Source organism: Dendrobates tinctorius, unplaced genomic scaffold (assembly GCF_039654945.1).
Source record: "Dendrobates tinctorius isolate UK_male_01 unplaced genomic scaffold, ASM3965494v1 ptg000125l, whole genome shotgun sequence".
NCBI classification, from domain to species: Eukaryota; Metazoa; Chordata; class Amphibia; order Anura; family Dendrobatidae; genus Dendrobates; species Dendrobates tinctorius.
The window spans coordinates 20164956-20191408 of record NW_027361793.1 but is presented as its reverse complement, the minus strand read 5'-3'; the positions used below and the strand labels follow the sequence as shown (position 1 = coordinate 20191408).

Below are 26453 nucleotides of genomic sequence, written 5' to 3'. Positions count from 1 at the left end.
ATACAGTAACAACTGCTTGCATCTATTCACACTTGATTTGTTCTCTTAGGAAATTCTAATCAGTATTATTATTTTAAGATATAGTTACTATATTGATACCATAAATCCCTTTAACTGTGTTCCTTCTTACAGCCAACACTCAGAGGGAGAGGAATACTGTTGAAGAACATTACTGGATTTTTTAAAGAGATTTTCAAAATGCATAAGAAGCCTCTCTCCTACTTACTACGCACTGTCCAACTTTTCCAGTCATGCCATTGTTTATTAGGAGTGAGAATACCTTCACTTCTGAGGAACTATAGCACAAGATCTGGACTTCTGCTACTTTATGAGGTGAAGCCTCAGACTCCAGCGCCCATCGCAGCATCTATTCCCATCAGGTTTTTACATCAGCAAACTTCAGTAAATGCAGAAGAGAACAATCCAGTATCTGGAAGCAGAGGCTCCAATCAGGACCATGTCCGTGTTGTCACCGACGAGGATTGCCAATCTGATCCTGGTCTGGATGGGGAGGAGACCAAGCTCCAGGCTAGTGCTACAGGACCCCCAACAAAGTTATCTTGTATACCTGTACTGGATGCATTCACCAGTAGTTTACACAGTCAGCAAGACCTGTATTGTAGTGTCATGAATCTGTGGAATATTCTCACTAGTAATAACACATTGACTGCTTCTGAGAAGCAGCTTCTTTCTGAACACCCGAATTTCTATACCTTATGCAATGAAGCAATGACGTTGGCCCCCTCAATGTCAAACAGGTTCTTGGTTTGTGGCCTCCATGTCTTTGTAACTTTTGATGTGAATCAGAAGACCAGGCTCATTCAGACGCTTCTTAATATTTGCCAGGTGAGGACAACAGATGCTTGGCTTCTTGCTCCGTTATCGCCATAACATTGTTAATTTCACAGTTTTACTTGTTTATCTTCATATTTTCATAGCTCCATATCTTTCTTTATAAAGCCTTGTTTGTTCTATTTCAGCAATGCCGAAGGGCTCCTGATAAATCACACGGGTATTAGTTTCTTTCCTTCCCTGTTTCATCCTTGTGATATGTCAGATTGAGAGAGATTAATTGTTACTTATTTGCAAATACTTACTCTAATGTTAGGTTAAAGGATATAGATGCTTTTGAGGACTTTTTTTAGTTTGTTTAACTTTAAGGGGCTGTCCAGACTAAGTGAAACTGTTCCCAGCAGCTTGGTGTTAAAAATGAAGAGACAAAGCTATACTCCTCTCTAGGCACTTACCTGGATCCAGTACAGGCTGGGCCGTCATCTGCGTTTACACCGGCAGAAAGTCATCACCGTTCAAAGAGGCTGAGCCTTGTGATTGGCTGCTGCAGTCAGGTGACTCCACATTGCATCATTACTGATGTCATCAATGTGTGGAACTCACCTGACCATGGCTGCTCATCACAGGTCCCAGCCACTTTGAGTTTGGTGGCAATTTCCTGCTGGTGTGATGGCGAACCACGGCGCAGCCAAGTTCTGGGAGGTGGGTATTGCTGTGTTTGATTTTTTTTAATATGCCAAGCCACTGGGGAAATTGGAATTTTGCCCAGACAACCCCTTTTAAATGCATGTATTTTCAGCTAACAGTAACATTTGTAATTGAGTGTTATTAAGAATGTTACACCTAGGAGCTTTCAGTAACTTTGTTTCCCAGCACATTTAAGACTGATGAGTGAATAAATGGGTTTTCAACCTTTAGAAGATATGTCCCCAAACTCCAGGAAAATTGAGGAGTCTGAGTTGTAGGTTTACTTAACGACTCCACAGCCCTGACTCTATCCCCAGCACTCACCTTTTAGCTCTGAGGCAGCTCATATTGCTCCAGTCAAACACTGGTCTGGGTTTGATAAAGGTCTTTTAGGACCGAAAAGTCATCTTGCACACTATACTTTGGATGATACAAATAAATATTCTCTATAGAGTGCTGGATTCATTCTAGATTTTGGTTTATGGAGTGTGACCCTATCTGAGCACCTACATACCCCAGGAATGATGTACAGTGAAGGAAATAAGTGTTTGATCCCTTGCTGATTTTGTAGGTTTGCCCACTGACAAAGACATGAAGAGTCTATCATTTTAAGAGTAGGTTAATTTTAACATTGAGAGATAGAATATCAAAAATAAAATCCAGAAAATCACTTTGTATAAACTATATAAATGTATTTGCATTTTGTAGTGAGAAATAATTATTTGAACCCCTACCAACCATTAAGAGTTCTGGCTCCTACAGACCAGTTAGACGCTCCTAATAATCTCCTTACCTGCATTAAAGACAGCTGTCTTACATAGTCACCTTTATAGAAGACTCCTGTCCACAGACTCAAATAATAAGTCATACTCTAACCTCTACAACATGGTCAAGATCAAAGAGCTTTATAAGGATGTCAGGGACAAGATCATAGACCTGCACAAATCTGGAATGGGCTACAAAACCGTAAGTAAGACACTGGGTGAGAAGGAGACAACTTTTGGTGCAATAGTAAGAAAATGGAAGAAATACAAAATGACTGTCAATCGACATCGATCTGGGGCACCATGCAATATTTCACCTCGTGGGGTATACTTGATCATGAGGAAGGTGATAGATAAGCCTAAAACTACACGGGGAACTTGTTAATGATCTCAAGGCAGCTGGGACCACAGTCACCAAGAAAACCAATGGTAACACATTACGCCATAAAGGTTTAAAATCCTGCTGTGCCCGCAAGGTCCCCGTGTTCAAGAAGGCACATGTGTAGGCCGTCTGAAGTTTGCCAATGAACACCTGGATGATTCTGTGAGTCATTGGAAGAAGGTGCTGTGGTCAGATGAGACAAAAATTGAGCTCTTTGGCATTAATTTAACTCACTATGTTTTGAGGAAGAGAAATTCTGCCTATGACCCAAAGAACACCATCACCACTGTCAAGCATGGAGGTGGAAACATTATATTTTGGTGGTGTTTCTCTGCTAAGGGCCCGGAACTACTTCACCGCATCATTGGGAGAATGGATGGAGCCATGTCCTGTAAAATTCTGAGTGACAACCTCCTTCCCTCTGCCAGGACATTAAAAATGGGTCGTGGCTGGGTCTTCCAGTAAGACAATGACTCAAAACATTCAGCCAAAGCAACAAAGGAGTGGCTTAAAAAGAAGCACATTAAGGTCATGAAGTGGCCTAGCCAGTCTCCAGACCTTAATCCCATAGAAAACTTATGGAGTTGAGTTGAGGCTCCAAGTTGCCAAGCAACAGCCTCAAAATCTTAATGATTTAGAGATGATCCACAAACACGAGTGGACCAAAATTCCTCCTGACATGTGCAAACCTCATCATCAACTACAAAAAACTTCTGACTGCTGTGCTTGCCAACAAGGGTTTTGCCACCAAGTACACTGCTCAAAAAAATAAAGGGAACCCTGGACACTCTTACTGAGCAGACACATGGATGTTAGTGACCTTCCGTTCATTTCTGTTGTTTATTCCATTGGCGCAACAGCAGGAGAAATTGAATCACAATCAGTGTTGATTTCACAGAAGTGTGACTGACTTGAAGTTACATTTTGTTGTTTAAATGTTCTTTTTATTTCTCCTTTGCCTCATTGGGGGACACAGGTACTGTGGGTGTATGCTACTGCCGCCTGGAGGCTGACACTAAGTGAAAAAAAGAAGTTAGTTCCTCCTCCGCCGTATACACCCTCTCCCCGATTGTGGGCGCAAACCAGTTCATGCTTAGTGTCCGTTGGAGGCACATGTCTGTCTTTTTCCAGACTCTTTTTTTTTTTTTCTATGAAGATGTGACAGGGGCGACGGACCCTATTGAAAGGGTCTGATCTCCCCAAACCAACAACAGGTGAGCTTGTGCGAGTGTCGGCTCCACGTATTCTCTCCCGCACCATGGGACATGATGCCGGACTTAGCCCTGACCACCCTAAGCTATTGAAACCCTAGGCTGTACGGAGGCACAAGCATAGTCCGTGCAGCTCCCACTGCTCCACTAATGCTGGACTGCGGTGCTTCAAGGCGGCGGACGGTCCCTCTTCTCACCCTTGGGTTAAATGGAGCTAGGGTGCCCCCCCTCTACCTGAGCTGGAAACTGAAGCATCATCACGGAGGGGGATGACCTGGGAGGGCTCCTGCAGCAGCATCCACAGGGCTGGAGCCTTAGCCTTTTCCCGGGGTCAGAGCGGCACCATCCGGAGATAGCACCACGACGGCGTGTCCTGGCGTCCGACCACGGGTCCTCGGCCTGGGACTCTGTGGGTCAGTGCCCCCCCCCGTCGCGGGCAGACGCTGGAAATCCAGCCCGCGGCTTCGGTCGGCGCTAGGCCGCGGGCGGAAGTTCCGCCCTCCTTCGAGTCACGTGCGGCGGCCCGCCCCTGTGGCCTGGGTGGGTGCCGGAGAAATTGAGCCCCTGGCTTCGGACCAGCACTAGGCCTCGAATCGGAAGTACCGCCCCAGGACTCCTCGTCTGCCAGCTGCCCCCCAAACCGAGAGGCCACGCTATGTGAAAATGAGGAGTGCTCCCCCCCCAGCGGTTTGCAGTGCTGATGCCTGGCAGATACAGCATGTCTGGAAAAGCTAAGACGCACACGTTTTCTAACGCTGCATGCATCTCTTGTCGGGCCGCTTGTCTGCAAGCGCAGAGCAAGCGATTATGCGAAGCCTGCAATTCCGAATGCGCCCAGGAACCCACCCCTACGACCGAGCCCAGTGTACCAAGTCCCCTGGAATGGGCCCTATCACTGTCGCAGTCTATGGCGTCACTTACGTGAGCAATCGAGTCCCTTCGCGCCCCTGTTAGGGGCAGGGATAGTGGCTCACCTATCTTGGAACGGTCCTCCGCCTCACAGGAGCCTCTGGCCTGCAGGGGCCGCTCTCACTCCAGGCAGACGCGGGGGAAACTCACCCACGCGGCGTCTCCCGGTCCATCCGGTGCCTCGGCATCCGTGAGTTCTGCTTCTCGCTCTCCTTCACCAGTAGTCGACAGGGAGTAAAGCTCAGATTACGACTGGGATGAACACCTTGACCTAGATACTCCGGGGTGTCTGGAAACAGTGGACAGCCTCATCGAAGCCGTCAACCAGACTCTGGAGATTGAGGATGATTCCACCTTGGCTTCAGGCCATAAGGTGTCATTTAAGTGAGTTAAGCGGCCGCATAGAGTATTTTGCACTCACCCAGAGTTTGAGGACATAGTGCAATGGCACAGGGAATGGCCAGACAGATGTTTCTCGGGCCAGAAGGCGCTCGAAGCGAGGTATCCGTTTGCCCCGGATCTCTGTAAAAAATGAACGGAATCCCCAACGGTGGATCGACGCATGTCACGCTTGGCCTCTAAAACCCTGTTACCTAGTGGTTCTTCTATTAAGGATCTCACTGATCGTCTCATAGAGAGCTTGGCTCGCTTCGTTTTTGAAGCATCAAGATCAGCACTCTCTCCCTCGTTCGCGGCAACGTGGGTAGCCAAGGCCATGATTTCTTGGTCAGAATCATTGAACAGAGCCTTGCAGGATAGGGACCTACCTGCAGGGGTATCGGAGATCGCAAGTTAGATCGCTATGGCTGGGGACTACTTAATCAATCCATCTTTGGATGCGGCCAATTGCGCGGCACTTGCTGCTGGAAACGCAATTTCCATTAGGAGAGCTCTATGGTTAAGGACATGGCGGGCCGATTCAACCTCCAAGAAGTCCTTGACTTCTCTACCTTATCAGTGCGGCCGACTATGCGGAGAGAAGTTAGACCAGCTCATCTCCGACTCCACAGGAGGGAAGAGCGGTTTTCTCCCTCAACAAAAGGTCAAACCGCCGTTTCGCCACCAGTTTCAGGCACATTTTCGGGCCTTTTGCAACCACGGGTGGACTACAGCGACCAATTCCGCTGCTTCAGGTCACCCCAACCAGGATAGGGATCGACAGGTCTCATATAGAGCCAACCTGTTGTGGAGAATGCGTACTTGCCAGTCCAGGTCAAGAGGAACCAGGTCCCAAAGATCCTCAGCCAAATGACTTGAGGCATTTTTCAGATGACATCAGCAAAGTAGGAGGCCGCCTACTCTGGTTTCGCCACGTCTGGCTCACCGTTGCACACGACACATGGGTGAGAGAGCTAGTGTCCTCAGGGTACAAAATAGAGTTTGTCAGGTACCCCCCAAAACGTTTTTTTCTTTCCCGTCTTCCCAAGGGGGATACCCGGGCAAGGGCTTTACTATGAGCCATCGAATCACTCCAGCACAACGGGGTCATTATTCCTGTGCCAGAACACGAGAAGGCTCAGGGTTTCTATTCCAGCCTATTCACGGTCCCCAAAAAGGAAGGGACTGTCAGGCCTGTTTTGGACCTGAAGCTCCTGAACAAATTTATCAGGATCAGACATTTCCGGATGGAGTCTCTCCGTTCAGTTATATTGGCCATGGAGCAGGGAGAATACTTGGCCTCTATCAACATCCAGGACGCCTACCTGCACATCCCCATTTTCCCTCCGCATCAAAGATTCTTATGCTTCGCCATCAACGGTCTACATTTCCAGTTCGCAGCGCTGCCCTTTGGGCTAGCCACCACCCCCAGAGTGTTCACAAGTTCATGGCAGTCGTCATGGCCATCCTGCACTCCTGGGGCATAGCCGTCTTGCCTTACTTAGACGACCTCTTGGTCAAGGGCCCTTCAATTCGGGCATGCGAGGAAAGTGTCAACATCACGCTAGATACTCTTTCCCGCTTAGGGTGGTTGGTCAACATCAAGAAATCATCCCTTCTCCCAGCTCAGAGGATTTCCTTTTTAGGGATGATCTTCGACACCTTTCGAGGGTTGGTAATTCTCCCTCGAGACAAGGCCCTAGCTCTCCAGCAAGGAGTCCGGACAATTCACCAACCAGTCCCTCACACCATCCGTTTTGGGATTAGGATTCTAGGGAAAATGTTGGCAGCAATGGAAGCGATCCTGTTCGCCCAGGTCCATCTTTGCCCCTGGCAGCACGCCCTCTTGTCATCCTGGGACAAGAACCCATTCACGCTCGATCACCGGTGCTGGTTGTTCTTTTCTCAGGTCAGACAGTCACTCGAGTGGTGGACAATCAGTTCCCCCAGACCATTGGTTGGTGGTCACAACTGACGCCAGCCACCTCGGCTGGGGAGCGGTTTTTCGCCACCACACGACCCAGGGACGGTGGTCGCCGCAGGAGGCAGGCCTCCCGATCAACTTGTTGGAAATATGAGCGATCTGGCTGGCTCTGCAACATTTTCATCACCTTCTAGCAGGCCGCCCCGTCCGGATTCAATTGGACAACGCCACGGCGGTGGCTTACATAAATCATCAAGGGGGCACCCGCAGCAGAGCAACCATGCGCGAGGTAGGGCACGTTCTTCACTGAGCCGAGAGGAACCACTCGGTGATATCGGCGGTCCACATCCCGGGCGTGGAGAACTGGGCGGCAGACTTCCTCAGTCGGCAGGGTCTTATCTCCGGGGAATGGTCACTACACCCCGAGGTCTTCCAGCAGATTTGCCAATGGTGGGGAACACCGGATGTGGATCTGATGGCCTCCAGGGTGAACGCCAGGGTGCCCACGTTTGTTGCTCGGTCCCGGGACCCGCATGCGATCGCCATGGAACCAGTTTCGCCTCCCATACTTATTCCCCCTGCTGCCACTACTTCCGAGAGAAGGGGTTCCAGCGAGGCCATGGTTATTCTCCACTGAGATTCTCTATTCACAACATCTTGGCCTTTCTCCAGTCTGGCCTAGACTCAGGGTTGGCCCCAAGCTCCCTCAGGAGACAGATATCGGCTTTATCCATCCTTTTCCAGTGCAAAATTGCTGCCAATTTGCAGGTAAAGACTTTCATCCATGGAGTCTCCCACTTGGTACCTCCCTATATGGCGCCCCTGGACGCCTGGGACCTTAATCTGGTCTTAGGCGTTCTGCTGGAAGCTCCATTTGAACCGCTACAGGATGTTTCTTTGTCGTACCTTTCCTGGAAGGTGGTATTCCTTGTAGCCATAACTTCTATCAGGCGGGTCTCGGAGCTGGCGACCCTATCCTGCTGAGCCCCGTTTCTCACTTTCCACAGGGATAAGGTGGTTCTCAGACCAGCTCCCTCCTTTCTGCCGAAGGTCGTTTCCTTGTTTCACATCATTTCCTTGTTTCACATTAATGAGGATATTGTCTTGCCTTCATTTTGTCCAGCATCGCTACACCACGTGGAAAAGGCTCTTCACACATTGGACCTGGTAAGAGCCCTCAGGAGGTACGTGTCACGGACGGCACCCTTTCGGCAGACACGTTGTTCGTGCTCCCCGAGTGGCACAGGAAGGGACTCGCTGCCTCAAAATCGACCATAGCCATACGGATTCGTTTGACTATTCAGGAGTCCTACCGCAACAGAGGCGTGCTGGTTCCAGCAGGGATCAGAGCACACTCTACTCGGGCAGTGGGCGCCTCTTGGGCGCTTCGGCACCAGGCTTCGACGGAACAGGTGTGCAAGGCAGCAACCTGGTCCAGCCTGCACACGTTTGCCAAACATTACAATATCCATACTCAGGCTTCAGCGGATGCGAGCCTAGGTAGAAGGATTCTCCAAGCAGCGGTGGCGCACCTTTAGACAGGAGATGAATGTAGCTTGGATCGGTGAGTCAACTTCCCACCCAGGGACTGTTTTAGGACGTCCCACAGTACCTGTGCCCCAATGAGGCGAAGGAAAAACATGTTTTTTTGTGATAAACTCACCGTAAAATCCTTTTTTCCGAGACGCTCATTGGGGGACACAGCACCCACCCTGATAGCCAGTTGGCTCTTGTTTGTTTAATTAATGTTCTTTTTCGTTGATATTAGGGTGGTTTTTTTCTAGACATGTTGTTACCTGCATTAAGGCTGATTTTGTTGCTCTCCTATTGCTTTTGCACTAAACTGGTTTCCGCCCGCAATCGGGGCGAGGGTGTATACGGCGGAGGAGGAGCTAACCTCTTTTTTTCACTTAGTGTCAGCCTCCAGGCGGCAGTCGCATACACCCACAGTACCTGTGTCCCCCAATGAGCGTCTCGGAGAAAAGGATTTTACGGTGAGTTTATCACAAAAATCCATGTTTTTTGAGCAGTATATTAAGTCTTGTTTGCCAGAGGGATTAAATACTTATTTCTCACTGCAAAATGCAAAAAAATGTATATAATTTATACAATGTGATTTTCTGGATTTTATTTTTGGCATTCTCTCTCAATGTTAAAATTAACCTACCCTTAAAATTATATACTGTTCATGTCTTTGTCAGCGGGCAAACTTACAAAATCAGCCTTGGGATTACATAATTATTTCCTTCACTTTGTGTAAAACGCATTTTGAAAAGCCTCCAAATTATCAGTGCTATGCAGTTAATTGTACCTGATGTAATATTCTGATAGAACGGTAATGGGACATCATGTAAACTGCAAAAAACGAACATGGAAAGTGTGCTGGAGCAAAATATGGCTAAAAATTATATCCATGTTTTATTTAATAGATTTGTTGAAAATAAATAAGCACATGCAAGAATCATACAATGATAATGTTTGGGAGCAAAAAAAATGGATAACATGTAAATGGAGAATCAATATCTGATGGACACTCCTTCGTGTGCAGAAGAGCACAAATTTCTGGGGAGTATTACAAGTCTCCATGATTAACATGAGGATGATGTGTATCCTCCCCGAGCTTAAGCACTAGACAACATGGTCTGTGGTCAAAAGGCTTATACACACCATCAAACTGTGGCCAATACAGACTCTCCGCCACACCATTACCACCAATCTGTTAAACCCTGGCCTTAGAAAGACATGTAGACATCCTAGCAGGGCTGTGGAGTCGGAGTCGTGGAGTCGGAGTTAGTTTTGGTTGGAGTCGGTAGAAATGTACCGACTCCGACTCCAGCTTTAAAAAAAATGTATTAATATTTCATAATTGAACTTTCATATGAATTTTATAAATGTTACTCAAATATATATGTTCTATCAAACTATGAACAACAGTGATAAGCAGTTCTGCTGGAGATAGAGACATTTCTTACTTCTTGTGTGTCACTGTTCTCCACTGCCCTTATCTAATCTTATACTTGGTTAACCTCATGCTGCCCCAACCCCCCTACTTACAATGTATGAAACTGAAAGTGAAAATGTGTTGCGAATTCTTAGTAGTAAAGCTCCTCCTCTAGACTAGATCATACTAGGTGTGCGTCTTTCCAAGCATCTCACAGCTGCCTGCTACTCAGAAGAGGAAGACTGTAAGAAGTATTATCCTTTCAACAAACTTTGCATCAGTTAACTGTTAGTACATGAGGAATAATAACAGTATTACTGACCACTATATCAGTTGTACGACCTGGCAATAATTTTGTACAATTGTTTTTTAGGAAAAACAATTGTCATTTGGATTGTGAATGCAGAATTAAAAACCTGAGAATGTCAAAGAAGCATCACATTAAATCAGCTGTATTTGAACATTTCACCATCACTCAAGATAGAAAACATTATGTCTGTCAGTGTATGACAAATGATCCAGACGAAAACAAATGCTGTGAAGCCAAGATGAGTGCATATTCAGGCAAAGATAAAAATGCTCCTACCAGAGCTTCTAATCTAAAGAGACATTTACAGCGCTTTCATCCAGAAGTACTGAAAGCAGTGGATGAGAAAGACTGCATCCAAACCAATGAACCAGTGCCCAGCTCTTCCAGCCAAACAAAGGAGCAGAGAACTTTTCAGCCATCAGTTGCAAGATATTTTGTCAGTGACAAAGTTACTGTGACAATGACAGTAGATACATTTAAAAAACAGATCATAGAGCTTGTTGTAAAGGATAGTGTGCCTATTTCATTATTTTCACGACCAGCTTTTATGTGTCTGAATGGGGAAATGGCCCGCAAGCTTGGTGTTTCTCTGGAGAGAGAGAGTATTAGAAAATTAGTAATCGAAGAAGCTTTTAAACAAAAGGAAGAACTTAAAAAACTCTCAAGGGATGCTTTCTGTTTCTTAAAATGGATGCCTGCACACGTCACAGAGTGAACTATTTTGCCATCAATGTCCGATTTGTTTGTGACAAAAATGAAATAGTTACCAAGACATTGGCAGTAAAAGACACCAAAGCTCATCACACCAGTGAGTTTCTCCAGATCTTGGTGGAAAAGGTTCTGCAAGAATATGAACTTAAAAAAGAGCAAGTTCTTTCTGTCGTAACTGACAGTGCTTCAAATATAAGTACTATTAAGCTAATGAATGAGAGTAATGATGGTGACCAGCAGCTAGAAGAACATTCTGGGTCCACAGACACAGAAATGTTTGAAATAGAGGAACACAGTATTGTAACTGAGGAGCAAACTGAAGTTGCTTCAGATGAACAGCAACATGATAGTTTAGATGATCTTGTTGAAACTGTGTCAATATGTTCTTTCATTCATCACATGCGCTGTGTTGTGCATACGCTACAGCTGGCTGTAAGAGACAGTCTGCAAGAAGGACATGCTGCTGCACTGATTGTCAAGGTGAGAAAATTGGCTACTGTTGCCAGAACCCCTAAAGTTGACTCAATTTTGAAGAGACGTGCTGGAAAAGGGGCAATTATTGATCAAGCCACACGATGGGGCAGTACTTACTTAATGATTCAGCGCTTGGTTGAACTGAAAACCTTTCTTGTAGACATGGCTAACCCTCAACTGACGCTAAATGAAAGTCAGTGGAATCAGGTGACTGAGCTGGAAAAATTGCTAGAGCACCCATTTACAGTGACTAAAAAATTACAAGCAGAGGACTTAACTCCAGGTATTTTCTTAAAGGAGTGGAAGAACCTGATGTTTCGCCTGTCCCAAAGAGGAGGGTTAATTGCAAGTGGCATTGCTACATCAATGAAATGGAGAGAGGAGCTACTATTACAAAATAACATTCTTTTGGCAGCTGTTTATGTAGACCCAATGCATCGGATTCTTCTAGATGATCAACAGCTAAGTAAAGGAAAAGAAGCTCTGTTTGAAATAGCAGTAAGGATGAAAGGGTTGCAGAACAGTCAGGAGGAACAAGAAGAATTTGGTCGTCCTGCCACATCTTCACCCTCATCATCAACTGATGAAGAATTTAATTTCGAAAAATATTTGGATCACAAGGACCGTGCAAAGTGTTTCCGCATAGAAGAAGAGTCATCCCCATCAAGGAACACAGCCAGTACATTTCAGCAGAATTTTTCATGTGCACTAAAAGAAATTGAGAAATTTGACCATTCATCAAAAATAACAGTGCAACAAGTGATTCCTGTGTATCCTGACATTGTCAGAGATGTTGCCCGAGTGGTTACTGCTTTGCCACCAACACAAGTTAGTGTAGAGAGGTTGTTCTCTGCTCTCAAAATAATTAGATCAGATTTGAGGGCATCCATGAAGGAGGATCTGACAGAGGCAATACTTTTTCTGAGGACAAATTTTTAGATTTCTTCTTATTAACTGCATAAAAGTGTTTATTGCATATTTACTTACAGTTTAGAAAAGTTTATAAAAGTTATTTGCTATATTCTAATTGTATTCTAATAAATGTAGTTTTTGCTCTAAGTGGTCTGATTACTTATATGATGGTGAGAAACTGAATAAGCACGATGTTTAATATTTTACAACAGTAAATTTGTTGTTATGAATTGGCCATTTATGAAGGAGCCGGAGTCAGAGTCGGAGCCTGATAAAATCCAGGAGTCGGAGTCGCAACTGTGGCTTACCGACTCCACAGCCCTGCATCCTAGCGGTGAAATCCCCACACATGACCCCCTTTCTATGAGCTGGAATGGAGAGATGCTGTGTAAGGCCGGATGCACACGATCCAGAACTGGCAGCGCTTTGGACACAGCATATGATCACTCTGTCCAAAGCACTGCCGTCTATTGAACGCAGGTAAATCCTCTGTGTTCACTGAGCCATGCAGATTCACCGCATTCAATACATTTGGTGAAATTTCTGGTGTGCAGACTAGCGTCTCTGCATGAAAAACTGACATGCTGTGGTCCTGAAAGATGCTCCGCATGTCAGTCTCCGCTGGTGACTCACAGGCGTCTCTGGACGCAAAATGGGCATGGGATTTCTAAAAACCCCATCCACTAGAGCTCCTGCCATCTGACTATATTGCCGCTGTAGGAACATACCCGACTGCTGGGCATAGCGTGACACATTCATTTTAACAGTATGTGTCTCTGACGGGAGAGCACATGTTGTGTCCCCCGTAATATAGTAGTAATATCGGTTCTTACAATTACAGTTTTGGTTATTGCTCAACAGCCATACCTTCTGTAAGATCCACGTGTTTTTTTTCTTGATTCAATCCCTTTGTCATGCATTAATGTCACTTTTTTGCAGCAACGTCTCAGCACATTAAAATTGGATGAAATTTATATACTGACCAATTGTCTGAAAATGATAAAGAATGACAAAAGCGTGGATATTTTAAACTCTGGTCTATGGTAAGTGTAACTTAGCATGATGTCTGTATTTCGTAAAGCAAACCCATCTCTTCCCCATTAGTAGCCACACCACATCACACAAGATGCTCTTAATCTGTGTGTATTACTGTATGTCTAATTTAGACTATGTACCCACGTTGCAGAAACGCTGTGGAAATTTCCGCAACATTTCCGCTCTCCCGCCGCGGGTAAAATGCATGCGAATTCGCATGCGTACTCCCTCGGAAAACAAGTGTTTTGCAATCGTTTTTCGCTTGTGGAATGCTTGCGCATTCCAAGCGTTTAGCATCGCTTGGAATGTGATAGGCAGGATGTTAAAATAATAAAAAACATAAATATTGTTATTCTCATCTTCCGACGGCCCCCGATCTGCTCTGCGGCGCTTCCGGCATCTTCCGGTCCCAGTAATGCTTTGCGTGAAGGATCCGAGATGACGTCACGCTCGCGAGAGCGCGACATCATCAGCGGTCCTTCGCGCAAAGCATTACTGGGACCGGAAGATGCCGGCAGCGTGATGAGAGGCAGGAAGGATTTTGGTGGCCGCCAGAGGGTGAATATATCACTATTTTTTATTTTTATTCTATTTTTTACAGGATTATGGTACCCAGAGCCTGGAGGGGAGAGTCTCATCTCCAGGCCCTGGGTACCATCTGCACATGATCCGCTTACTTTGCGCATGGTGGGAATAGCCACATGCGGAATGTAGGTGGATCAATGCATTCCTATGGGTGAATGTGGAATCCCATAGGATTGTATGGGATGCGTTTTTGCGAAAAAAACGCAACGTGTGAATGCAGCCTTAGGGTTGGAGACCTTATATTTACAGTCAGCTCCTCTATAGTGTCTTCTCTGCTATGTGCATCACCTATCTAGGATGGTGCACAGATCTAGAGGACCGCCAGACTGGAGATACCACCCGAAATCTTTATAAATCACTGCCGGCAATGACTCCGGCACTTGTTATGAGCAAAAAATCCCTAAGGCTTTGTGCACACGTTGTGGATTTGTTGTGTTTCCACAGCTATTTTCCGCAACGAAATGCTCCAAAAATGCAATGGATTGCTTTTCCGCTCCAAAATGCTCCAAAAACGCAATGGATTACTTAAGCAATATTATTCAATGGCATTCCTGAATTGTTGTGCACATCCTGTGGAAATTTCCGTCCTTATTTGCAACTTTTTTTTTCCACAGCATGTCATTTCTTTTTGCGGATCTGCAGCGTTTTTCACCCATTGACTTCCATTGAGTCAGTCAAATCTTCAGCAAAGGCGCTGGTGTAAAAAGGTTTGCGGATTTGCTGCCAAAAACGCTGCAGAATTGTCAAAGGAAATGATGTCAGAAGGAGGGAGAATATGTGGGCGGAGAATATGTAAGAGTGGAGAGTATGTGCGTGTCTGTCTGCGAGTGTGTGGGTTTATGTGCGGGTGTGTACCCATGCAACAAACAGCCCATAGTGATTGTACTTACACATCGTCTGATGGGACTACTACTCCCATCTGGCTATGTCTGCTGTCACATATAACAGACAACATGAGCCGATGATGGGAGAATAGTCTCATCATCCGGCGCCTGAGTTCAATTGTAAAATAAATCAAAACATTGACATAATCACATAAATATTCACATATAAAATACATACTCACCGAACACCTAATCCCTGACTCCCACGTCTCCTGCAAGCAATCAAAAATAATAAACCAACATATACTCTCTGTCCGCCGTAGTCCATTTATTACTGAGTGTCCCCCGGTCACCGGTGATAAACTGACAGGAGGTATTCGCTCCCACAGTGTATCACTGAGCCGCAATGAGAGTTCACCGGAGTTCATCAGCTGATCAGCTCCGGTGCGCTCACTTACGGCACCGCTGCGTGAGAAAGTTCTCACACAGCGGTAGTGCCATATGTGAGAGCACCGGTGCTGATGAACTCGGGTGAACTCTCACGGCAGCGTAGTGATACACTGACAGGAGATGATCTCTCCTGAAGTGTATCACCGGAGGCCGGTAGAGCAGTCACATCTCCTGATGTGACTGTTCTACACGTGAGATCACCGTGGGACACGCGGTCTTAAATGGAGTACGTCGGACAGGATGGTATTATATGTTGGTTTATTATTTTATTTTTGTTGCAGGAGATGAGAGCGGGGATTAGGCGTTCAGTAAGTATGCTTAATTAAGATTCAATAAAGGAGTCTGTGTGATCTCTTCAAATAAAGGACTTTATTCTGGCTGTGTTTTTATTTACCATATAATTATAGGATTAGTAATAGATAGGTGTCTTATAGACGCCTCTCCATTACTAACCTGTGGGCTTGATGTCACCTGACAATACAAAGGTGATATCAACTCCACAAATATGAACCCCACTTGCCAACGCTAGAGGACAGGTGGGAAGAATGAGGCTAAGTACCAGAATTGGCGCATCTATAAGATGTGCCATTTCTGGGATAACTGAGAGCTGATGTTTTCAGCCTGGGGGGGTGCCAATATACATGACCCCTTCCCAGGCTATTAATATCAGCCTGCAGCTATCTACCTAGCCTTTGCTGGTTCGATTTTTTTTTTTTTTAGGGGGACTCATAGCCTTTGCTGGTTCGATTTTATAGGGGGATCCCATGTCAATTTTCATCTGGGGTTCCCCTGTAAACTAGCCAGTAAGGGTCAAGCAAACAGCTGTGAGCTGATATTAATAGCCTCTGAATCTTTATGGTTATTGGCTCCTTCCTAGAATATTAACCTCAGCCGTCGGCTTTCCCTCTGCTGGTTATGAAAGCTATGCGGGAGCCCATGCAATTTGTTTTTTAGTTTTTTGAAAAATAAACAGATATTGCGTTTCATGCATATTTTATGTGCTTTTGTGTGTCTTTTTTTTAACTCTTTTATGTAACGTTTTATTAATGAGGGTATCTGGCTGACACCTGTTCATTACTAAACCTTGGGCTTGGTATTACATATATATTCACTAGGGTGACCGCAAAAAATCGATGTCGGAATTTTGTCCGTCTGGACCCCACAAAACGATTCCCCTTTCCAGGTATTGAGATAGCCAAAATTTGAGCTCGATCAAACGACGTTAACCCGTGCCGCTCGTCGCTCAAAGTTTGAAAAAATCCAAATTGAGGTATTTTAAGATTTAGGTATTTTGCATAGTCTGTTAGACTATAAAGAATGTGACAACAACATTGCAGAAATAGCCCTGACCAAATTTTCGAACCATTTGTGGTATTTGAATGCAGAGTTGGTGGGATTATCGTTTTTTGATCCCACCATTACAGACAATGAAAAGTTGTTAATGGCTAATTGCTCAGTAGCACAGATGAACCATCAGAGCACGCTAGGGTTATACATCCAAAAGTTAGGAAAGAAAAATTAAAAGAGGTAGGAAGTAACCGACTTTAACGACCTTCTGACAAAAGATGAAGAACAAAAGCAATATGTCCTGCAAGTTGTAAGCAAATGCCGAGCATTATATTCTGACGTTTCAAAAACTACTTTAACAAAAGCTCTAGAATAGAGTAGATAACTATGTAAAATTATCAACTCATGTAGGTTAGCGTGCTCTGATGGTTCATCTGTGCTACTGAGCAATTTATTAGCCATTAACAACTTTTCATTGTCGTAATGGTGGGATCAAAAAACGATAATCCCACCAACTCTGCATTCAAATACCACAAATGGTTCGAAAATTTGGTCAGGGCTATTTCTGCAATGTTGGTGTCACATTCTTTATAGTCTAACAGACTATGCAAAATACCTAAATCTTAAAATACCTCAATTTGGATTTTTTCAAACTTTGAGCGACGAGCGGCACGGGTTAACGTTGTTTGATCGAGCTCAAATTTTGGCTATCTCAATATCTGGAAAGGGGAATTGTTTTGTGGGGTCCAGACGAACAAGATTCTGACATTTTTTCCCCCCCATATGAGATCCGGTCACCCTAATATTCACTTATATTTATGTTGTGTATGTAAACATTATAAATTTGAACATGGTAAGTAATGATATTATGGTCTTCAAAGGAGAATGAAAAACAAGAGGTTGAACAAGGAAATGACATCATAATTCTTTTTTCTTTTTTTAACCCCTTAACCCCCAAGGGTGGTTTGCACGTTCATGACCGGGCTAATTTTTACAATTCTGACCACTGTCCCTTTATGAGGTAATAACTCTGGAACGCTTCCATCGATCCTGGTGATTCTGACATTGTTTTCTCGTGACATATTGTACTTCATGCTAGTGGTAAAATTTCATTCATATAACTTGCGTTTATTTGTGAAAAAAATGGAAATTTGGCGAAATTTTGAAAATTTCGCAATTTTCCAACTTTGAATTTGTATGCCCTTAAATCACAGAGATGTGGCACACAAAAAACTTAAATAAGTAACATTTCCCACATGATTACGTTACATCAGCACAATTTTGGAACCCGAATTTTTTTTTCTTAGGAAGTTATAAGGGTTAAAATTTGACCAGCGATTTCTCATTTTTGCAACACCATTTTATTTTTACGGACCACATCACATTTGAAGCCACTTTGAGGGGTCTATATGATAGAAAATACCCAAAAGTGACACCATTCTAAAAACTGCACCCCTTAAGGTGCTCAAAACCACATTTAAGAAGTTTATGAACCCTTCAGGTGCTTCACAGAAATTTTTTGAATATTTAAAAAAAATGAACATTTAACTTTTTTTCACAAAAAAAATACTTCAGGTTCAATTTTTTTTTTTATTTTACCAAGGGTAACAGGAGAAGTTGGACTGCAAAAGTTATTGTGCAGTTTGTCCTGAGTACGCTGATACCTGATATGTGGGGGGGGAAACCACTGTTTCGGCGCATGGCAGAGCTCAGAAGGGAAGGAGCGCCGTTTGACTTTTTCAGTGCTAAATTGTCTAGAATTCAGATCGGACACCATGTCACGTTTGGAGAGCCCCTGATATGCAGTGGAAACCCCCCACAAGTGACCCCATTTTGGAAATTAGACCCCCCCCAAGGAACTTATCTAGATATGTGGTGAGAACTTTGAACCAACAAGGGCTTCACAGAAGTTTATAACGTACAGCGGTACAATTAAAAAATCATATTTTTTCCACAAAAATGATCTTTTCACCCCCAATTTTTATTTTCCCAAGGGTAACAGGACCCTAAAAGTTATTGTGCAATTTGTCCTGAGTACGCTGATACCCCATATGTGGGTGTAAATTACTATTTGGGCGCATGGCAGAGCTCAGAAGGGAAGCAGCGCCATTTGACTTTTTTGGCTGGAATTGAGATCGGACACCATGTCGCGATTGGAAAACCCCTGATGTACCAACAGTGGAAACTCCCCACAAAATACACCATTTTGGAAACTAGACCCCCCAAGGAACTTATATAGATGTGTGGTGAAAACTTTGAACCCCCAAGGGCTTCACAGAAGTTTATAACGACCGGGCGTGAAAATAAAAAAATCGGATTTTTTCAACAAACATGATCTTTTAGTCCCCATTTTTTTATTTTCCCAAGGGTACAAGGAGAAATTGGACTCCAAAAGTTGTTGTCCAATTTGTCCTGAGTACGCTGATCCCCCATATGTGGGAGAAAACTACTGTATGGGCACACGTTGGGGCTCGGAAGGGAAGTAGTGACGTTTTGGAATGCAGACTTTGATGGAATGCTCTGCGGGTGTCATGTGCGTTTGGAGAGCCCCTGATGTACCTAAACTATTGAAACTCCCCACAAGTGACCCCATTTTGGAAACTAGACCCCCCACGGAACTTATCTAGATGTGTGGTGAGCACTTTGAACCCCCAAGTGCTTCACAGAAGTTTATAACGCCCGGGCGTGAAAATAAAAAAATCATTTTTTTCCACAAAAATGATATTTTTGCCCCCAATTTTTTATTTTCCTAAGGGTAACAGGAGAAATTGGACCCCAAAAGTTGTTTTGCAATTTGTTCTGAGTACGCTGATACCCTATATGTGGGTTTAAAACACTGTTTGGGCGCATGGCAGAGCTTGGAAGGGAAGGAGCACCATTTTACTTTTTCAACGGAGAATTGGCTGGAATTGAGATCAGATGCCATGTTGCATTTGGAGAGCACCTGATGTGCCCAAACAGTGGAAACCCCCCAATTCTAACTCCAACCCTAACCCTAATCTCAGCCCTAACCCTAATGGGAAAATGGAAATAAATACATTTTTTTTATTTTATTATTTTTCCCTAACTAAGGGGGTGATAACGGGGGGGTTGATTTACTATTTATGGCGGTTTTTATGTTTGGCAGCTGTCACACGCTAAAAGAAGCTTTTTATTGTAAAAATAGTTTTTGCACCACCACATATTGAGAGCTATAATTTTTCCATATTTTGACCCACAGAGTCATGTGAGGTCTTATTTTTTGCAGGACGAGTTGGCGTTTTTATTGGTATCATTTTCGGGCACGTGACATCTTTTGATCGCTTTTTATTCCGATTTTTGGGACGCAGAATGAACAAAAAACCAGCGTTTCATGAATTTCTTTTGGGGGGTGCGTTTACACCGTTCCGCGTGCGGTAAAATTGATAAAGCCCTTTTATTCTTCGGGTTAGTAAGGTTACAGCGATACCTCATTTAGGTCTTTTTTTATGATTTGGCGCTTTTATGCAATGAAAACAATTTTATATAAAAAAATAATTATTTTTGCATAAAAAAATAATTATTTTTGCATCGCTTTATTCTGCGAGCTATAACTTTTCTATTTTTTCACTGATGACGCTGTATGGCGGCTCGTTTTTTGCGGGACAAGATGACGTTTTCAGCGGTACATGCCTTTTTACAGTGGGGCAAAAAAGTATTTAGTCAGTCAGCAATAGTGCAAGTTCCACCACTTAAAAAGATGAGAGGCGTCTGTAATTTACATCATAGGTAGACCTCAACTATGGGAGACAAACTGAGAAAAAAAATCCAGAAAATCACATTGTCTGTTTTTTTTTTCCTTTTATTTGCATATTATGGTGGAAAATAAGTATTTGGTCAGAAACAAGCAATCAAGATTTCTGGCTCTCACAGACATGTAACTTCTTCTTTAAGAGTCTCCTCTTTCCTCCACTCATTACCTGTAGTAATGGCACCTGTTTAAACTTATCAGTATAAAAAGACACCTGTGCACACCCTCAAACAGTCTGACTCCAAACTCCACTATGGTGAAGACCAAAGAGCTGTCAAAGGACACCAGAAACAAAATTGTAGCCCTGCACCAGGCTGGGAAGACTGAATCTGCAATAGCCAACCAGCTTGGAGTGAAGAAATCAACTGTGGGAGCAATAATTAGAAAATGGAAGACATACAAGACCACTGATAATCTCCCTTGATCTGGTGCTCCACGCAAAATCCCACCCCATGGGGTCAGAATGATCACAAGAACGGTGAGCAAAAATACCAGAACCACGCGGGGGGACCTAGTGAATGAACTGCAGAGAGCTGGGACCAATGTAACAAGGCCTACCATAAGTAACACACTACGCCACCATGGACTCAGATCCTGCAGTGCCAGACGTGTCCCACTGCTTAAGCCTGTACATGTCCGGGCCCGTCTGAAGTTTGCTAGAGAGCATTTGGATGATCCAGAGGAGTTTTGGGAGAATGTCCTATGGTCTGATGAAACCAAACTGGAACTGTTTGGTAGAAACACAACTTGTCGTGTTTGGAGGAAAAAGAATACTGAGTTGCATCCATCAAACACCATACCTACTGTAAAGCATGGTGGTGGAAACATCATGCTTTGGGGCTGTTTCTCTGGAAAGGGGCCAGGACGACTGATCCGGGTACATGAAAGAATGAATGGGGCCATGTATCGTGAGATTTTGAGTGCAAACCTCCTTCCATCAGCAAGGGCATTGATGATGAAACGTGGCTGGGTCTTTCAACATGACAATGATCCAAAGCACACCGCCAGGGCAACGAAGGAGTGGCTTCGTAAGAAGCATTTCAAGGTCCTGGAGTGGCCTAGCCAGTCTCCAGATCTCAACCCTATAGAAAACCTTTGGAGGGAGTTGAAAGTCCGTGTTGCCAAGCGAAAAGCCAAAAACATCACTGCTCTAGAGGAGATCTGCATGGAGGAATGGGCCAACATACCAACAACAGTGTGTGGCAACCTTGTGAAGACTTACAGAAAACGTTTGACCTCTGTCATTGCCAACAAAGGATATATCACAAAGTATTGAGATGAAATTTTGTTTCTGACCAAATACTTATTTTCCACCATAATATGCAAATAAAAGGAAAAAAAAACAGACAATGTGATTTTCTGGATTTTTTTTTCTCAGTTTGTCTCCCATAGTTGAGGTCTACCTATGATGTAAATTACAGACGCCTCTCATCTTTTTAAGTGGTGGAACTTGCACTATTGCTGACTGACTAAATACTTTTTTGCCCCACTGTATATGCGTCTTTTTGATCGTGAGTTATTGCACTTTTTGTTCGGCGGTATGATAAATCATTATTTTTTGCTTTGTTTTTTCTTTTTTAAGGGGTTCGCTAAAGGGGTTAACTAATGGGACAGTTTTATAGGGCAGGTCGTTACGGATGCGGCGATACCAAATAAGTGTACTTTTATTGTTTTTTTTTTATTTACAAAAAATGAATTAGGGAATATTTTTTTTTATTATTTATTTAGCGATTTTTTTAAAATTATTTTTACACTTTTTTTTTTTAACTTTATTACATTGTCCCAGGTGGGACATCACTGTCCTGTCACATCACAGATCACTGTGACAGATCAGCGATCTGTCACAGGCATTGCACAAGGCTTCCTCCTTGCCTGCGCTTTGCAGGCATGAGGAAGCCAGCTCCCTGCAGGCCCCCGAAGGTCCCCGTCGCCATCTTGGATTCGGGGACCTGCAAGGATGGAGCCCCCCGCAGCAGCGCTTCACATTGCGCTGCTGTGGGGGGCTCAGGGAAGCATGGAGGGAGCCCCCTCCCTGCCGATGCTTCCCTTTAACCCCCGGTACACCACGATCGTGTTTGATCGCGGTGTGCAAGGGGTTAACGTGTCGGGGCTGACACATTTTGCCGGGTGTCAGCTGTGATAATCAGCTGACACACGGCCGCGATCAGCGGCGCTCACCACGTGGGCGCCGCTGATCGCTGTGACGTACTATCCCGTCCCTGGGAATTAAGTCCCAGGGCACATGGACGGGATAGTACGTCACATGACAGAAAGGGGTGAAATATATCCTTATTTAGCTCTATGGATTTACAAAAACACATATGAATCCGCATGAAAAACCGCAACAAAAATGCATAAAAAATGGGCGGATTTTCCACTGCGTTTTTGACAAGAGAGGCAGAAACTGTGCATAAATTTCTAAGGCTATGTGCCCACGTTGCAGAAATGCTGCGGAATTGTCCGCAGCATTTCTGCAACGGGTAAAACGCATGCTGAATTCGCATGTGTTTTCCCGCAAAACATAAGCGTTTTGCAAGCGTTTTTAGCTTGCAGAATGCTAGCGCTTTTCCAAGCGATTTGAAGCATCGCTTGGAAAAGTGACTGACAGGTTGGTCACACTTGTCAAGCATAGTGCTTGACAAGTGTGACCAACTTTTTACTATTGTTGCTGCCTATGCAGCATCAATAGTAAAAGATAGAATGTTAAAAATAATAATAAAAAAATAGAGATATACTTACCCTCTGTCGGTCCCCGGAGTCCTCATGGCCATCAGCGACGCTGCCAGCAAGTTCCTTTCCCAGGGATACATTGCGTGAATGACCTCTGATGACCTAGCGGTCACGCGACCACAACGTCATCAGAGGTCATTCGTGCAATGCATCCCTGGGAATGAAACTTTCTGGCAGCTCCGCTGAGGGCTGGGAGGACTTCGGGGGCCGACAGAGGGTAAGTATATCCCTATTTTTTATTTTAGTTCTATTTTTTACAGGAATATGGTACCCAGGGCATGGAGGAGAGTCTCCTCTCTTCCCGACCCTGGATACCATTCGCACATGGCGGCGGAATCACCGCAATTCCGCAAAATTAATGGACATGCTGCGGATTTTTCCGCTATGTGATTCCGCAGCTGAAAAATCCGCAGCATTGGCACAGCAACTGTGGAATCCCATAGGATTGCATGGGAATGCATTTTTTTAGCGTTTTTTAAGCGTTTCCGCAGCGGCAAATAAGCGGCGGAAATGCTTAAAAAAACGCAACGTGGGCACACAGCCTAGAAGGGAAGGGAAATTTCACAATACAAACTATGCACATTGTTAAATAGGTCGCTGAGACCTAATGAGACTGATATATTTATTTATCATATCCATGTCAGACTGGCTGTGTGATTCTGATATTAACATACGAATTGTATGAGTCCAGCTATAGAATAAAAAACTCATCCCCCACCCAGCCGTGTGCGGAGGGGGGCTAGGAGCTGAGCTCTTTGCACACCTGGGCAGATGCAAGCTGTATTACACAGCTGGCATAAGTGAACAGCTGTGATTGGAGCTGAGCTCTGGTTATTGCTGTAAACCGTTTAAATTCCGTTGTCAGTCACTGACAGTGGCGTTTAAAAGGCGCACATGCCAGTGCTTGCATGCATTGGCTCCCCGTGACCCGATCACAGGGCACTGATGGGTAACATGCCAGCAAGGGGGCCTGTGAAGTGAGCCACATGCTGAGCTTTACAGGAGACTCACAACTATGGTATATGCAGTATATACTATGAGCGATCACACAATCGCAGGTTCAAGTCCCCTAAGGACACTAAAAAATTGCGTAAAAAATGTTTTAAAAATATAAAAACATTTAATAATTGAAATCATCCCTATTCCTCCATGAAAAATAGACGCTGAAAAATAAAGGAACATAGTTGATATCACTGTGTTTAGAATTAATTAACCCATATTATTATTATAGTGCCATTTATTCCATGGCGCATTACATGTGAGGAGGGGTATACATAATAAAAACAAGTACAGTTCTTAAACAGTACAAGTCACGATGGTTACAGGAGGAGAGAGGACCCTGCCCGCGAGGGCTCACAATCTACAAGGGATGGGTGAGGATACAGTAGGCATAGGTAGAGCTGGTCGAGCAGTGGCTTGGTCTTTTAGTGGTTACTGCAGATTGTAGGCTTGTCGGAAGAGCTGGGTCTTTAGGTTCTTGTTCAAGGTTTCGATGGTAATCGAGAGTCTGATATGTTGTGGTAGAGAGTTCCAGAGTGGGGGATGCACAGGAGAAATCTTGTATGCAATTGAGGGAAGAGGAGATGAGAGGGGAGTAGAGAAGGAGATCTTGTGTGGATCGGAGGTTGCGTGCAGCTAATTACCGGGAGACGAGGTCACAGTGGTAAGGAGGACACAGGTTGTGGATGGCTTTGTATGTCATGGTAAGGATTTTGAATTGGAGTCTTTGGGTAATGGGGGGCCAGTGCAGGGATTGACAGGGGAGAGGCTGTGGAATAGTGGGGGGGACAGGTGGATTAGTCGGGCAGCAGAGTTTAGAATAGATTGGAGGGGCGTGAGAGTGTTAGAGCGGAGGCCACAAAGCAGGAGGTTACAGTAGTCAAGGTGCGAGATGAGGGCATAGACTAGGGTTTTTGCAGATTCTTGGTTGAGGAATGTATGGATCCGGGAAATATTTTTGAGTTGAAGTCGGCAGGAGGTGGAAAGGGCTTGTATATGTGGTTTGAAAGAGAGATCAATGTCAAGGATAACCCCGAGGCAGCTGGCAGACACTTTAAAGAGAAAAAAACATTAAAACCCCAGAATTGTTTTGTTTTTTCTCCTTACCCCCATGACGGCACCACGGAGAGAGGGGGTCCGCCCCACGGGGACAGGAAACCTACCGATAAAAAGGGTGGTACCTCTCTCCCGCATCAGTTGGTTTCCTATCCCCATAGGGAACCTACAGACTTACCAGATGCCGGGGCCGACCAGTCTGGAAGATAGCAGTGGGAGCCCCCTGTCCCAGCTGGGGTGGTTACCCGAGGCGCCACCGCTGGGGTCAGCGGGCCTCCAGGGTGTGTGGGCGGAGAGTCGGCAGCAAGAAGATCCATCCTCTCTCTCAGGATGGCGGCTGGGGCGGCCCTGGGCCGGAGCAGGTACCGGGGTGGGAGAGCGCCAGCGGACGCAGGTATCCCCCACGCGCGCCGGCAGCCGGGGGAGACGCCGCCGCCCACGCTATGCACCACTGGGAGCCGGTGGTGGTGCGCACGCACGGGGCGGAGCGCGCAACGTCGCAAAGCAGCTGGGGAAGCCGGGTGCCTGCGTGCAGGAAAAAAAAAAACTTTGCTCTTGAAACTCGCCCCTCACTTGGCTTAAAAGCGCACAGGGGGCACAGCGCGGTCTGTCACCTGGCACCATGAGCACCAAGCCTCCAGAAGAGCAGCTGCTGGACGCATCCTCGGACACAGGACACCAGCAGCAGCCACGGAAGTCACCGCTGCAGCACCGTAAGAAGGAGACCAAGGAGCAGTCACAGCGACACAGCAGTAGCAGCCGTTCGGAGTCCCGACGCAGCTAGGAGTCCGGGGGGGCAGGGGTCCCAAAGGACAAGCCGCGTGCAGATCCGGGGCCCACGTCTGATTCGGTATCCTTCGGTCTGGCGGGTAAGTGGACTACGTGAACGTATATGCTGTAATTAGGGCCTGTCCTCCTCTTATAGGGGAAGAAGTGCACACAGAAGGCCAACCACAAGATTTGACCACTTTGTAAGGAGGAGCTCCCCATGGCATGGGAAAAAAGGCTCTGCCCTATAGAAGAGATGGATAACTTAATAAAGGCTATCAGAACCACTATGGGGCTAGTAGACACCAGGCCTAAAAGAACGATTCAGGACGCCATGTTTAGTGGGTTAGAGCAGAAGAAGAGGAGGTCTTTTCCCATGAACGATAAAATCCAGACGCTCGTACAGAGGGAGTGGAAAAGGCCAGAGAAAAGGGGCCTCCTAGCACCAAAAAGGAAATACCCCTTTGAGGAGCCAAGCTGTTCATTTTGGGACAAAGCGCCAAAAGTGGACGTAGCCATAGCAAAAGCCTCTAAAAAATTTTCTCTGCCGTTCGA

At 45.2% G+C, this 26453-nt stretch overlaps 1 protein-coding gene across 4 annotated transcripts in view; it reads left to right on the top strand.

Moving 5' to 3' along the window:
• FASTKD2 (FAST kinase domains 2) overlaps positions 1-26453 on the top strand; it is a 225369-nt gene that overhangs the window by 36877 nt on the left and 162039 nt on the right. For all 4 annotated transcript variants that reach the window (XM_073541909.1, XM_073541906.1, XM_073541907.1 and 1 more), the window contains 2 exons: positions 133-846; positions 13335-13438. In XM_073541909.1, coding sequence (XP_073398010.1) covers positions 133-846; positions 13335-13438 — 818 coding nt within the window. The remainder of the gene's footprint in view (positions 1-132; positions 847-13334; positions 13439-26453) is intronic.